Raw genomic sequence first — 14703 nt, 5'->3', positions numbered from 1 at the left:
TTATCTGTACATGCTCAACTACATGACCTTTCAAGGTACCTTCAACTGTCCACTCGTAGAATTAACCTAATGCATTATCATTCATTAGAATTTATTGTTACATCTATACAAGTTGTGTGGCATAAAATTGACCCCCTAGAAGATGCGCAGCGCCTCCTCACTCCAAATAAATTACTTCTCACAAAGGTCGCAAACAAATTTAGTTCATTATGAACATCTGCACGGTCATGCTTCATGGTGGGTGGATGCCCCCTCAGCCTCGATTTGGGGGTAATACCATGTAGTGACCGCAATGATCACATATATAAGCACACAAAGGCCACCCTCGAGCCAGTTGGACTTGCCGTCCCGTAAGAAATTTCCGACGACCAAGATGGATAATACTACCAAGACAATCATAAAGATCTCAAAGTTAAGACCCATTTCCTTATCAAGCCCCCAGCCGACGAGGACCACAAGTGGAGCATTTAGCAAAGTGGTCTGAATAGATGGTCCGAGACAGTGGAAGAGTGCAAAGTTAATTTGGTTATCCCTGCGCAGAGTCAGACGATAATGACCTTAATAAATATGCGAGTGTAGTATTGTACTTACCAGGCTTCATCTATAGCAGTCAAATGCTCCGCTGCTTTCTCTACCAGGGGAACAAGAATTAGGCCCATAAAATTATCGGAAACGCCTCTTTCATGGACAATATGTTCAATCTCCTGGACCAAGAAAACGGCGGACAGGCAGACACATGTGAGAGATACAGAGATGGCCACGAAGCATTCGACTAGCGTAAGCTTTGCGCGCTTCATTTCCTCTTCCCGATCCTCATCCTTATGTTCATCTAGTTCAAGGACCTCGTCGAATATGCTGTGATGGCTATGCAGGTTGTAAACCAGGTACCTGAGAATGGAAGTGAGTATGGTGGTATGTCACGACGCTTGACTTTGCGAACTCACATCAGAAAAGCGACTAGGAGGATAACTGCGGTGGCCCTGCTGATCACCAAGGTAGAATGAGACAGGGCTTCTTCTGTAATGGTGGTCTTCGAGCTGTTTGCGCTCAGAGCCGAAAAGAAAGCACTCGGAATCAGGAGACCGAAGCCGGCAACTAGGAGGAGCCCAGTGCCCACTTCACTCACGGCCTCGTGGAACGACTGATGCTCACGCCCTATGCCTCCAAAGAAAAAGCACAGGCCTAGACAAAGCAAAAGATTCGCCAATACGGAACCGAGGATCGCTGCCTGAATGACAGGAATCAGGGTACCGTTGTTATCATTATGTATCAGAACCATAAAGAGGACAATCTCTACCACCGAGCTCAACGTTGTCTCCAACAGAACCCCGAGAACCTTGGGTAACTTCTTTGCGAGCTCCCCTCCTGCGAACCCAAGCAAGTTTGCTGAGGGAACCATTGCAATATAGTTAAGAGCAAAGATCCAGATATGAAGATCGGGCCTAGCGAAGTGGATGACGATAGCCGCTGGAACAAACGGCCAGAGAATATTTACCAGCATTGACAGGGTACAAGTACTCTTGAAGCACACCCGGAAGAAGTGAATTGGGTGAATTCCGCTTCGCCCGCTCTCACCAGCTGTATCTATACGGAACAGTCTATTGCGGCGAAGGGAAGCCTTCTCATTGTGTGTAGGGAGTAGGGAACCATCGCGTGAGCCCGCCGGCTGGGCGATTCTTAACCCTTCGTTGCCCTGTCCCTTTTGCCGTGTAGCAGACAATTCCTCTATGCTACCCATGATCACCCGGAGCGCTAACTGCTTGTTTCAGACTAAGAGATATGATAGCAGTTGTGTCGGTGTTAGGCCTTTTGAGGAGATGTGTTTAACAAAAATGCCAGAGATTAGTAAACGAGGACGAGGAGAAGGAGAAGGGTTATTGAGATAATGGGGCAAAAACACGTCTAGGAAGAGATATATTGTAGCATGTTTAACAGATGCTCTTGGAACAAAAAGTGAAGAGCGAAATCAATGGGGGGAGAGAGGGATAACAAATTAGAAAACAAACACTAGTGTGGGTTGCACCCCAAGGCTGTTTTTAAGGTTTATGGAGCTGTGCTTCCTCAGGTTTCTTTTTCTTCTTTCCCCCTTTACCAGTCGATGCGGTGGGATGGCATCAAATTCCGTGGTCAAAGAAAGGAGCAGAGAAAATAAGTATATTAAGGTTTGTTGGACAAAAAGAAATATTGGTGTCACAAAAAAACACACACAACCCCTGGTGCTCGGGCAGCTTGGTAAGTACAGAGTACGTAGTTAAGAATCTCCAGAATTTTCATTTCAACACAAATTCAGAGCCCCCTAAGCTAGTATCTGCCGAAGGAGGCGCAGACGATGGATCGGTGGTCGATGTGGTGAGGCTTTTCTTGGCACGCCAATGGGTATGCATGCTATCGAATCACTGGATGAGATTTGGTGGCTCTCTGAGGGTCTGAAACCACTTGAATCGCCCCGTTGCAGCTAGACTACTAGTAGTTATATGCCCACGTCTACCACGTATTACGGAGTCATTCATGCTTATGTAGAAAGCGGACATTTAATTTCAGGAATAGGAGGACGTTCAGGTGATATACATAAGGTAAAATGTACTTGAGATGGACTGAAAAGTTGTATGTACAACGAGAGTCCCCCATTGAACTTTAAGTCGTCATGAGCTGAAGTGGAGGATGAATCCCTTATGGAGAAAATGGAGACCAAACAAAACTGACCATTGGGTGAGAAATAGTTACTCCACTCATAGGTGCCGATGCCCAGCCACGTATGTATACTGTGTAGAGTACGGAGTACTTACCGGCTTAAGACTGGGTAGAATTAAGGAGATATATACACCATCTCCCCTCTTCTTCTGTTTCTCTTCTCCACACAAGAAAAGCCAAGGGGCGAAAAAAAAAAAAAAAAAAAAAAAAAAAAAAAAAAAACTATGCAGTGGGCTGAGAAGCTTCTTGCGTTTCAAAAAAAAGAGGAGGAAAGGTGTATGGATTTGATTGTTACCTACTCAACCTAATTCAAACAGCAAAGGAAAACCCGCGATTTCCAATTTATTCTAACTTCAGGTGGCCTGCCATGTAGGCGGACAAACATCTAGGAGTGTAGCTTAATACTTTCTTTCCCTTTTCCACAATTTGCAGTATAGGATGGATTTAAAAGATTGAATATTGCTATGCATATGAATGTGTGAATAATATGACTATTTATCTGTATTCTACAAAGTCAGATTGATACCTAGTAAAAGTAGGGAGGGTCTGGACCAATCTTAATTTTAATCTTCTAATCAAGCATAAATGTGGTGGTAACGAATCACAATTGGTCACGCTGGACAGACCGAAATCTACCTACTACTAGTAGTAGGAGGGGTGAAGGAGACCAAAACAATCAACTATGAATAAACTGCTACTGTTAGATATGCGGCATACAAAATACGCTATACTCGCACCACAAGGTGTATTGTGAATTTGTCTTCAGTATCATTGGATCACAATGTATGTAGATAAATAATACAAATAGCATATCGTATAAGAGCCATTACAATATTAAAATGTGGCAACAACGGTTACCTTCGGGCGGGGTGTGTAACATCTTACGAGATTTTTTTCTTTCTCCTGTTGAACCCTTCCACCAATTTTTTACTCCTTCTCCCTTCCTTTTTTCGCCTTCCCCAATTTCTTTTCCTTCTTTTTGTTCTCCCCTTTCCCTTTGTCCTAATTTCGTTTGCTAGACATTGCTCAAATCCCCACCAAAATGTCTTGCATTACTACGCCAGCCGTACCTCCGGTGGCTCTTGACTCAATCACTCAGCACATTGGCAACACGCCCCTCGTGCGCCTGAATAGACTTCCACGTAGCCTTGGGATTGAGGCGACTGTCTATGCGAAATTGGAATACTTTAATGCTGGAGGGAGTGTGAAAGATAGGATTGCTCTGCGCATGATCGAGGAGGCCGAACGATCGGGGCGCATAAAGCCTGGTGACACTCTCATCGAACCCACTAGCGGTAATACGTAGGTCTATCAACAAGCTCATTGGTTCCTATATAATACCTTTTGCTAATCGCTAAATCAGTGGAATTGGTTTAGCGCTCGTCGGCGCTGTAAAGGGTAGGTAATCATCTGCTGAATGATACATACTGGATTATTAAATCTTTCTGGTGTATGATAGGATACAAGACCATAATTACCCTCCCGGAGAAGATGTCAGCTGAGAAGGTGGCCGTATTGAAAGCGTTGAATGCAACTATCATCCGTACTCCTAATGAAGCCGCGTACGATTCGCCGGAATCTCACATCGGTGTCGCCAAGCGTCTTGAGAAGGAACTCCCGAATGCGCATATCCTGGACCAATACGGGAACGAGAATAACCCGCTGGCCCACGAATTGGGTACAGCGGAAGAAGTCTGGACGCAGACCAAGGGTCAAATCAAGGCCATTGTCGCCGGTGCAGGAACTGGTGGAACAATCACTGGACTGTCCCGGGGCCTCAAGAAGCATAACCCCGATATCAAGGTTATTGCAGCTGACCCTCACGGTTCCATCTTAGCGTTGCCGTCCTCGTTAAACGAAGACCATGTAAACGAACCATACAAGGTCGAGGGAATTGGGTATGATTTCATTCCCCAAGTGCTCGACCAGCAGGCCGTGGACCAGTGGTACAAAACCGGAGATAAAGATTCATTCCAGTACGCTCGGCGGTTAATTGCTGAAGAGGGCCTCCTTGTAGGAGGAAGCAGTGGGAGCGCCATATCGGCTCTGGCGCAAGCGGCGAAGGACTACAACTTCGGGAAAGATGATGTGATTGTTGTCATTTTGCCTGACAGCATCAGAAGCTATTTAACTAAGGTCTCTGAATTTTCCATTGGTTGGTTGAGGATTATTGCGCTAACTAGTATCAGTTTGCTGACGACGACTGGCTTGCTGCTAATGGACTTTTGACATCGCCCCTGGTCGAAGCTGCGGACGTGCCCTCGACACTGCAGCCCCATGAACAAAGGGATGCCTTCGCTGGATCAAGGGTCAAGTCGCTGAGGTTAAAGCCCATCACAACTGTACAGTCGAATATCCCCTGTGAAACTGCCATCGAAATGATGCGAGATCGCGGATTCGACCAACTGCCCGTGCTTGCGCCTTCTGGCAAGAAGCTCGTAGGACTAGTGACTCTAGGGAATGTTCTCAGTCGACTCACTCACGGACGTGCTACTGGGAAGAGCCCTGTGTCTGATGTTATGTTTAACTTCAGTAAAATAACTGAGGTGGTCACTGACCCAAGAGATATGGGTTTGACTAGTTCCACGCCGGAAAAAGCGAATAGCTCGGAGCCCCGGATTAAAGACCGGAAATTTGTGGAGATCACTATGGATACACCGCTCAGCGTATTGAATCGGTTCTTCGAATGGAACAGTGCTGCGGTAGTTACTGAAAGAGACGAACATGGAGTGATGAGACCCGTGGCAGTTGCAACAAAGGTCGATCTACTTACATGGATGCTTCATCATAAGGACGAATCGGCCTAATACAGTGTTTCCTCGAGCTATGAATATCAGTATACTTGGAGTGCGAGACTGGAAATTGTCCATGCTCCATCTTCTTATGTACTTTGTTTTTCATTTTACGCTTCGTCATGCCAGGAAGTATAACGTCTATTCTATCATAAGTGGTGTCATTTATGCGACTAATAGGGGGGAACCTTACGGATAGAGAGTTCATTTTAACGGGGCAAAGTATTTAAGACCACTTACAATAACATTATATGCGGCCTAGAGTATCCTGATAAAAGTGGTGACTTCAATGGCAAAACTCTGGGCTTTATGTATGTCTGACGTATGCGTATCGAACCCCGGTATATTTCCCGCGGATCTAGCTTTTGATTTCCATAGCTAGCCCATCTCTACCTTATAAAATGGCTGGCTTTTTTACTTATCGGCAATTCTCCCTGGATGATACTCCATCCTTGACCAACAAAGTGGCCGTTGTAACAGTAAGTGTGAAGATCAGTCCACGCATGTAACTCGCTCTGTGTACCTTGGCTCGGGGGGTGAAAATCGCTGATCAGTCTATTATCTAGGGTGGTCAAGCAGGCGTAGGAAAGGGCAAGCAATGGCTTTTCCCATTATTTTGGCCCATCCACTAACTGCAGTTGCGGTGTCGATGTAGAAATCACCGCACAGCTACTTCTGCATAGGATTGAGAAGGTTTATGTGCTTGCCCGAAGCTATGATAAGTATCTACGCGCGCAGGAGGACTGGCAGCGACGTGCTGGTAGTTCCCTGGGGAAGGATGATACGAGAGTTCAGTTCATCCAATGTGACCTCGCCGATATAGTGGCTGCCAAGGATGCAGCCAATGAACTCAAGCAGAGAACTGACAGGCTTGATATCATGATATGCAATGCCGGTACATTTAGCACTTCACTGTTTTATTAGCACATCCCCAATTGACAGAGCTCACTTTGTCTCTGTACACACCCATATATAAGATTATTTGCTGATGTTCGAACCGCGGAAGCCATTGGTGTATCAACCAAGTATGAACGATCGCCACAGGGTATTGAACAGGTATTTGCTTCAAACTGCGTTGGCCATCAGGTGTTGGCAACCAATCTGCTGCCCATCATGAAGGGTACTATTACTCAAGGCAAGGCTAGCAATGGGCGAATTGTGGTAGCTAGTTCGTCTCTGCACTCATTATGCCGTGAGCTAAAACTCGACCTTCTCACCTCACCCACTCGTCCTAAGCTAGCATATATCGACGGTGTGTGGCGTTATGCTCGCGCTAAAGTAGGCAACATACTCTTTGTAAGGGAACTAAGCCTGCGGTTGATGCAAGAAGAGGATCCAGCCAGTAGCAAGATTTACGTTAATGCCTTTTTCCCAGGTAATATCGTTACCGATCAGTGGATTGTTTGGGATGAGTATGATGGAGGAGCCCTGGGTTCCCTGCTTAGGCGCCTATTCTCAATCATTGGTCAGAGTCTGGAAGATGGTGCTGCAAGTGCCATTTATTTGGCCGCGAGTCCAAAGGTGATATTAAACGGCACTCATGGTCAGTACTTCATTCCTGTTGCAAAGCCATGCGAGACAACTGCCATTGCTAGCGACTTAAAACTCTCTCGTGATCTTTGGGGAAGCCCTGGCCTTCCCTCCCATAATGAACGTTTCCTATTGCGCTCAGTGCGTTCCTTCCATGCTAGATCACTATTAACTTGGTGGTTTTTTCTACCTACAGGATTGGATAGAGGCCAAAGCAGCAGAGGCTCTAACCCCCGAAGAACAAGACCAAACCCGTACCGTCGATAATTAAAGATCATTTTCTTTATCATTATAGCAGCATCCTGGGGTTAATGTCCAGGTGTGTTAGTCTCGTTTGTTCTTTTAGTTGTGTAACATCGAAGCCGTTCGCACATTTCAGATCGAGTGTATGTTGTAAAGTCGTAACTAAGGCGCACAATTTCGGTCACAGACACTGACCAACCCATTCTTCCCACTTCCTGACACCAGACCCAAGATCACTCCCCTCATCACCCTTAACAGCGCCACCGACGATATCAACTCTTACGCCGACTTCATCCTCCAAGCATTTAAAGCTGAATGTATTTTGCGCATCACTGCTACCCAGAATATCATCATCACCGTCACCCATGCTAGCATCAACGCTGGCATCCATGAGGCTCTTGCTCTTGGACTTGCGTATTTTGTCGATTTCAGCTTCTAACTTCTCCCGCACAGAACCAGGTGGCAGTGCGGTGAAAAGGTCTTGCTTGTTGGCAGCTACAAGGATGGGGATCTCTGAGGCCACCTTAAGAGACGACTTGCCTTTATTCAACGCCCGTTTTTGAAGAATAAGAAGTACGTCGTACAGATATGAAGCTGTATCGCGCAACACTTCAACATCAGAAAGAGCAGCGGTGTCCACAGTGAATATGACCCCACGTAATTTGGACTTCGAGTCTTTCGAGTCTGACATGGAGGAAAGTTGCGAGATACCCTGGGGTCCCCGTAGTTTGCCATGACCAGGGGTATCTCTCACGCGGTATTTGACAGGGTTTTTGGATGTGTCCTTCAAGGATGGGTCATTGACCGACCGGTAGCGATTTGAGGCAGTGGGAACGGAGGCGGGAAGGCTGACGGTGGTGAGATTAGACGTCTGAGAAGTATGCGTTCGCTGAGTCTGCTTCTTTGCAAGAGGCGACGATTTCGTTTCAAGCTGTCAAAGTCCCAGGATAACGTGTCAGCATCCGTTTTCACCACCCATACGTCTTTCGAGCTGCATAGGCTTGCTTACCAGGGACAAGAGAGCAGTTTTGCCTGCCCCGCTGGGTCCAAGCAGTAAGAAGTTGCTAGATGGCGGGGAAGCAACAGCTTGATAGAAAATCAAATGTAGCAGAACTGGCAATCCGAATGCAATAAATGCGGTAATGGCGATAGCGATAGGATTTCCATCGAGCAGACTAGTAGCAATGCCGCCGACTGATCTCCAATCTGCGTGACTCCCCATCTCAGCGGATAGGATGGATGATGGGAATGACCTGAGAAGACGGGTGAGAAATAACCAGATAGTAGAGAGCTAAGCTAGAATGATGGATTAATGGTCGTCACACTAGTAAATTAATGTCACTTTTCGGAGGTTAGCTAACATAGGTAGGCTAGCTCGTCAAATTATTTACCGGCTGCTGCAGACATTATCCCGCACATCAGGCCACCGCCCGTGGAGTGGAGTTTGGCCAGTGCCTGCAAAAGTATTATAATTGTGTTTAGGTACGGAGTAGATTCTTCTTTTAAAACATGGAAATGCAGTTTTACCACCTGTACGGAGTATAGTACAATACATGCAATAATAGTATCATGTATGTACCATGTAAGTGAGTACTGTAATGTACTGTACTATGTTAAAGTTTATATGTATGTACATACATGTACATTACAATACGTGGTCTCCCGCGATCGAGCCTTGAAATTCAATTAATCCAACCTGGTCAATCTCACATACCTCCGGTTTGCAGGGATGGCGGTAGGGTTAGTGATCTGGTGGTAATTGTCGTACGCGAGACCAAGAGCAGGCTTTCTTTATTTCTTTCATTCGCTCATTCTTCCTGTCCATCCTTCGCTATTCCTTTGATGGTTCCCTGTTGCTCAGCCGCCCCAATCGAATGATATTAGAGTCCGTATCCAGTATGAGATTCATCCGCTCGTTACCTGTGGTCCTCCCTCTATTCTCGACAGCGCTGGCAGATGTCGAGTTCACAGCGCCAGCGCGTGGTACGATAATGAAGGCCGGGGATGTAGTAACAGCACACTGGAGGGACTCTGGCGAGTCTCCTCGAATTTCCGAACTTGTACAGTACGATCTTTATCTCTGTGCCGGCGGAGACACATTGGGATCCCAGGTGGGTTGTTAAAGCCTCGTCTCCATAAACCAGTGAACCTTTCACTGACCACGGGGGGCCGTATAGGAGAACCTGGCTGTTCTTATCAAAGACGGTGTTTTTGCCCGCGGCAACTCGGTTTCTTTTAAAATTGATCCAGCAGTTGGCGGCAACGAACCAAACGCATAGTAAGAATAAGGCCTACTTCCACAGCTCGCCAGCTCATCCTATTAACAATGGCTTTGATCTGCAGCTTCCTGAAAATGGTTGCATCCGGTCCCGACGCCCATGTAATCAATTTCTCCGATCGTTTCACGCTTACAGACATGGCCGGCGCTTTCTCGTCGAATTTGGACGATGGCATTGGTTCACTTAGCGAAGACCACGGGCAACATGAACCGCAGAAAAGGCAAGCAGCTGGAGCCTATACAATTCCATACCAACTGCAGACCGGGCCTACAAGATATGCGCCTATGGCAAAAAAACCTGGGTCAACAATCCCCACAGATAGGTCGCCAACTCCCCAATTTCCGACCAGCGCATACGAGATTGCCACCGCATACCTTTCTGCGCCTACAGTTCAGACTACAGTGTCTGCTTCTTTAACGTACTCCGTTTCCAGTATTGAGAACACTGTATGTATCGCAAGGCTTGATTCCTTAAGTCGACATTCTTGTAACTGACCAGTTGTATAGGCATCCCCTGCACCACATCCTCATGATAAGAAGATGAAAAGATTTCTGGAAAGGTGGAAGGATTGAATATCAACAATACAATAGAGTGACAGGGCCAGACCATTAGGGGCGTGACTATCTGGTTGTTCTTGTGATTTTGCATTGATTTGGGATTGGTCGGCTTTCCTGTGGCGTTGAGACTTGCGTTCGATGTCTGGCTTATATTTGATTTTCTATGTTTGGGTTGATTGAATGTGGTATTTCTATAATATCTGAGAACTGGAACGCTCATGGAAGCTCGTTACTCATCTATATACAGTGCTGTTGTAAGCATAAACCTTGAAAGATATCATGTATCATAATGTTATCCTAGGATATAAAATCGCCCTGATGGCACTATATGCAGGGTAAGAAGCCATAGTATGAAAGCTAGGCAGAGCGGTTAATTCATTTACCTAAACCAACGGTTGGCTACCGCAATGGAGGATCATCCTGTTGAAAGAAGGAGATATTTTCTCGAAGGGCGACATATTCACTATCTGCGTATCCAAGCAAAGTTTGAATTTGAGTACTCCTGTGCCCTTTGATGCGCTCGATTTCGAGGCTGCCGTAGTTGACCAGTGCACGCCCGACCTCTTTGGGCTCCTGGCCGTGGTGGAGAAAATCGCCATTCAATGAATCAGGGGAGAGCCTCTGTACTACAACCAAACGTACTGCTTCCTGTTGCGCAAAATGACCATCCACACCCACAACGCCTGCTGGTAGGAGACTGGCTTTCTTCTGGAGGGCACTGTATGCGCCGTAGTCAATGAATATGGTTCCATGGGGCTTCAGACCGTGGAGCAGCCAGAATGTCCTGGATTGAACCGGATGATCAGAAGGAAGGAAGCGTGTATGCAGAGGGGGTACTTCATTGACAGCTCCATTCATTGGTGTGGGTGCATTTTCTTCTTGCTTAACCTGCTGGAGATATTTTACAATCTCATGAACGTTTCCGGGTTTCGAGCTCTTGGTGATAATCGTCGTTACGCCAGCGCTAGTTCCTAATTTTGCAGCGACAATTTTAGTGCTCATACCCCCAGTCCCAAGGGACGACCCAGCTGAGGATACATCAGCCTCCAACGAGGATATATCTGAGACAACTTCGATGGGACTTGCATTTGGGTTGTGGCGTGGATTGGCAGTATACAGACAGTCAACATCCGTCATCAAAAATAGGTAGTCGGCCTTGACCATGGCAGCTGTTATGGCCGACAGTGTGTCGTTATCACCAAATTTGATTTCCTACATAAAGCGTATAATTAGGTTCCATCGTACTGACATAATTTTGGGCTGAGGCTTTACCGAAACAGCTATAGTATCGTTTTCATTGACGATAGGGATAACACCCATATCAAAAAGCTGTGAAAAAGTATTTTGGGCGTTGACATATTGTGTTCTCTTGGTATAAGTTAGACGTCGCTTACCATATCATTTATGAGCACTTAGGCCTTACATCTGCTATGTCATTCCTAGTCAAGAGAACCTGAGCCACAGGTAAACGAAGGTGCGAAAATAAACCATCCCAGAGGCTCATGAGTCTGCATTGTCCAACAGCCGCGAGTGCCTGGCAAATACTATGAGTGAATGTTCTTTGACTGACAGCACATATAATTGGCCATACCTGAATGCGAGGCAAACTCTTGGGTCTTTCTTCGACATCCATCCTCCGCAACCCCACTCCGACAGCCCCCGAGGAAACAAGAACAACATTGTGGCCATCCCGGCGAAGCTTGGCTGCAGTTTCAACTATCAGAGTGAGAATTGAAAGTATTGGCTCATGGGTGCTTTCATCTACTATGGAACTCGTCCCTGTTGGAAAATCATAAGTTGATATTCTCTAAAACTAGGTGCATTGTTAAGTTGGACTGATCCCCGCACCTAATTTGATAACGATTGTGAGACGTCGAGAGGCCATGGTAACTTGGGACCCCTAATATAGCCAAAGCCTAACATACAAGAGCACTTATCGTACACTGTATCCAAAAAATGAGATGCTGCTTCTAGGCTTTAGGCGCTTCTCTCTCCTGAAAGCCAAGCAAGGTCCGGAGTCGGAGTCACTCATGCGATTGCTATAAATATACTGCCAATTATTACCGCCAGGTTGTGCGGAGAGCATCGGCGAAACTCTCTTCCGCATGCTGAAGCTCAGCATGCGGAGACGTAGTGAGTTTGTTGGACTCAATTTGTTTCCTCCAAGATGCCAGGGTCACAACAGTCTACGACCTCAGAACCTCCAGTAAGTACTCATAGTACTGGGTTTCTACCAGGAGACGACACATGGACACAATGGCGCAATATCTTTGCAATCTTGACGGGGAAAATGTCAGATGAAGGGGTCGAACAGTTTCGTGTCGCGAGGGACATTCGAAATGAAGCCGCAGATTGCAAGCGTTGCGAGGACCAGCGTGATTACCTTCTGCAGTGGAGTGAGTTCTTATATCCCATTTCGAACGGCTTCTAGAAGACCCGATAGTTGCTAAAATGCTCGCACTTTAGGCCCTGTAATTCGTTATCTGAGCGATAACATTCGACAACTCGGAGGTGACCTATCTAGTCACAATATCTACTGTCGTCGGTGTACGAATAGGAAAGCGGGAGGCTTTGATCCGGACTTTGGGATCCTGCTTTGCGCAAATGAGATGAAAGACCAAGGACATCTCGAGGACACAATGGCTCACGAAATGGTCCATGCTTATGATCACTTGAGATTTAAAGTTAACTGGGCAGATAACTTGAGGCATGCAGCGTGTACTGAGGTACCAAAAACTGAGAATCCTTTACAGGGATTTTGCTGACTATAGTTCAGATACGGGCCAGCTCACTTAGTGGGGAATGCAGATGGGCGCGGGAGTTCTTTCGACGAGGTCAATGGCGATTCACACAACAACATCAGGAATGTGTCAAAAGAAGAGCGATCTTGTCGGTGCGGGCAAGGCCTGCATGCAAGGATGACGCTCACGCCGAGAGGGTTGTAAACGAAGTTTGGGATAGCTGCTTCAGAGACACTCGGCCGTTTGATGAAATTTACCGATGACACCACGTGGTCTCTAACCTACCTGATACTACTCCACTTGCTGTTCAATTTCTCAGTCCGAAACTTCCATGTATATTATGTTCCATGTAACCAGAGCGAAGATAACAATTAACACCATATTCGAGACTCCTTCATAAAAGCAAATGAACCCAAGGAACTCCATCAATCCAAAGTAAACTCCTTTGGGAGTTAAAAAGAAATCTCAGAACTCCAAAACCCCGCTGAAATGCATGGATAACGCCTCATACTTTACCTTCCTTTGAGGAGCCAGAACTTCTTTTCGTAACTCGGTCGTCTTTTAGACAGTGCTTAAGTATCCAAGGGTGTTTTTGGATTTCATCTAGAGAAATACGCTTCTCAGGATCAAGAACAAGTAACTATAAGGAGTAAGCATGTGAGGTGACATTCAGTTGCCTTCCAGAGGTTGAAACATACTCTTTTGATCAAGTCTTTTGCCTCGGGGCTCACAAAGGAAGGAACTGTCATGTCTGCTCGTGCAATCCGTCTTTGTGTCATGACAGGAGTATCCTCAAATGGAGCTTCTCCGACCAAAAATTCGTAAGTCAGCACACCTAAGCTCCACAAATCAACTTTTTCACTGTAGTAATTGTCCTGCGAGCCTGGCTTGAGCATCTCGGGTGGCAGATAATCAAGCGTTCCGCACATTGTCTGCCTCCTGTTGTTGGGTGCGTGGACACTCCACCCAAAGTCACTGATCTTGATTTCACCATGGATCCCGACGAGGATATTCTCTGGTTTTATGTCACGGTGCATGACATGTTTCTTATGCAGATATTTCAAAGCAGCAGCCATCTGGGCAATATACTGGGCAGCCTTCCACTCCGGAAATCGATGTTCTTTTCTCAGGTGTTTATACAGCTCTCCCCGGCCGGCAAATTCAAGGATCAGAAAAATTCGCTTGCTGTCTTGGAAGTGGCCATAGAGTCTTAAAACATTCGGGTGGCGCAAGTTGCTCTGGATTTCAATCTCCCTTCGGACCTGCTTTTGCACCCCACCCTGTTGCAATTCAGACTTGTGCAAGACCTTAAGAGCGCACACAAAACCGGATGATCGTTCCTTAGCTAGATAGACACGACCAAATTTACCCTTACCCAAGGGTTTCCCTATTTCAAACATTCCCAGATGTAGCTTCTTCGGTGCTGGTTGGTCGTAAAGCGATGGTTGGCGTTGGTCACCGTTTTCATCTACGTTGCGATGCGATAGTGTACCCTTGGCAGGGGATGAACTAACATTTATCGAATTGACCTTATTATCATTCGTATTCTGCAGAGCCAGCTTGAGCAGATTCGACCGATTGGCGCTATTGTTCAACTGTGCCGTGGTCCCAAGTCCAGACAGGGAGACAGCTGTTGACAGAGAGCCCTAATCACCAAGGTGAGTAAAGAAACACTTCATGCACTGTGCAGTGAAGCGGCAGCACTTACTTTATTCTTCGCATAGGTTCCACAGCTGTTGGTTGATACATTCTCATCCTTGACTGATAGATGTTCGAAGCGGCTTTCCAAGGTCTTCGTGGTCATGGCTAAAATGTCAAGGGGGGAGGGCGAGTAGTCTATAGGAAAGTAATGATTAAAGTATAGGAAGAA

At 46.4% G+C, this 14703-nt stretch overlaps 8 protein-coding genes across 8 annotated transcripts; 4 read left to right on the top strand and 4 right to left on the bottom strand.

Moving 5' to 3' along the window:
- Window positions 1-47: 47 nt before the first annotated feature.
- Window positions 48-2223, bottom strand: BDV37DRAFT_263578 (hydrogen/calcium exchanger domain-containing protein). Its single transcript, XM_032083572.1, has 3 exons — window positions 945-2223; window positions 592-888; window positions 48-532 (listed from the first exon to the last, which is right to left on the bottom strand). The coding sequence occupies exons 1-3, from the start codon at window positions 1736-1738 to the stop codon at window positions 226-228; spliced, it is 1398 nt and encodes a 465-aa protein (XP_031935664.1). The 5' UTR covers window positions 1739-2223; the 3' UTR covers window positions 48-225.
- A 1337-nt stretch (window positions 2224-3560) lies between these two features.
- On the top strand, window positions 3561-6091 carry BDV37DRAFT_32836 (cystathionine beta-synthase CYS4). The gene is made up of 5 exons (XM_032090461.1): window positions 3561-3993; window positions 4055-4089; window positions 4151-4827; window positions 4881-5962; window positions 6050-6091. Exons 1-4 carry the CDS (start codon window positions 3734-3736, stop codon window positions 5496-5498), a joined length of 1590 nt encoding a protein of 529 aa, XP_031935663.1. The 5' UTR covers window positions 3561-3733; the 3' UTR covers window positions 5499-5962; window positions 6050-6091.
- On the top strand, window positions 5885-7284 carry BDV37DRAFT_288615 (putative short chain dehydrogenase/reductase; the record flags this gene model as incomplete). The annotated part of the gene is made up of 5 exons (XM_032088302.1): window positions 5885-5962; window positions 6050-6064; window positions 6153-6378; window positions 6490-7154; window positions 7210-7284. The coding sequence occupies 5 exons, from the start codon at window positions 5885-5887 to the stop codon at window positions 7282-7284; spliced, it is 1059 nt and encodes a 352-aa protein (XP_031935662.1).
- Window positions 7285-7358: 74 nt separating this feature from the next.
- BDV37DRAFT_32894 (signal recognition particle receptor subunit beta) lies at window positions 7359-8680 on the bottom strand. Its single transcript, XM_032090463.1, has 4 exons — window positions 8648-8680; window positions 8582-8597; window positions 8266-8509; window positions 7359-8187 (listed from the first exon to the last, which is right to left on the bottom strand). The coding sequence occupies exons 3-4, from the start codon at window positions 8476-8478 to the stop codon at window positions 7438-7440; spliced, it is 963 nt and encodes a 320-aa protein (XP_031935661.1). The 5' UTR covers window positions 8479-8509; window positions 8582-8597; window positions 8648-8680; the 3' UTR covers window positions 7359-7437.
- Window positions 8681-9154: 474 nt separating this feature from the next.
- BDV37DRAFT_288613 (putative beta-1,6-glucan biosynthesis protein (Knh1)) lies at window positions 9155-10107 on the top strand (the record flags this gene model as incomplete). The annotated part of the gene is made up of 4 exons (XM_032088301.1): window positions 9155-9367; window positions 9434-9534; window positions 9600-9981; window positions 10042-10107. The coding sequence occupies 4 exons, from the start codon at window positions 9155-9157 to the stop codon at window positions 10105-10107; spliced, it is 762 nt and encodes a 253-aa protein (XP_031935660.1).
- A 153-nt stretch (window positions 10108-10260) lies between these two features.
- BDV37DRAFT_32795 (glutamate 5-kinase) lies at window positions 10261-12118 on the bottom strand. Its single transcript, XM_032090459.1, has 5 exons — window positions 11941-12118; window positions 11684-11871; window positions 11516-11626; window positions 11365-11460; window positions 10261-11304 (listed from the first exon to the last, which is right to left on the bottom strand). The coding sequence occupies exons 1-5, from the start codon at window positions 11975-11977 to the stop codon at window positions 10492-10494; spliced, it is 1245 nt and encodes a 414-aa protein (XP_031935659.1). The 5' UTR covers window positions 11978-12118; the 3' UTR covers window positions 10261-10491.
- Window positions 12119-12259: 141 nt separating this feature from the next.
- Window positions 12260-13096, top strand: BDV37DRAFT_276197 (mitochondrial inner membrane protease ATP23; the record flags this gene model as incomplete). Its single annotated transcript, XM_032085525.1, has 3 exons — window positions 12260-12488; window positions 12559-12818; window positions 12869-13096. 3 exons carry the CDS (start codon window positions 12260-12262, stop codon window positions 13094-13096), a joined length of 717 nt encoding a protein of 238 aa, XP_031935658.1.
- A 242-nt stretch (window positions 13097-13338) lies between these two features.
- BDV37DRAFT_276195 (aurora family serine/threonine-protein kinase) lies at window positions 13339-14637 on the bottom strand (the record flags this gene model as incomplete). The annotated part of the gene is made up of 3 exons (XM_032085524.1): window positions 13339-13473; window positions 13532-14479; window positions 14542-14637. The coding sequence occupies 3 exons, from the start codon at window positions 14635-14637 to the stop codon at window positions 13339-13341; spliced, it is 1179 nt and encodes a 392-aa protein (XP_031935657.1).
- Between the last annotated feature and the right edge of the window lie 66 nt (window positions 14638-14703).

The sequence above is a fragment of the Aspergillus pseudonomiae genome (assembly GCF_009193645.1).
Source record: "Aspergillus pseudonomiae strain CBS 119388 unplaced genomic scaffold BDV37scaffold_123, whole genome shotgun sequence".
Classification (NCBI taxonomy): Eukaryota; Fungi; Ascomycota; class Eurotiomycetes; order Eurotiales; family Aspergillaceae; genus Aspergillus; species Aspergillus pseudonomiae.
Note: the sequence above shows the minus strand (reverse complement) of the source record. Positions and strands in the feature narration are given on the sequence as shown.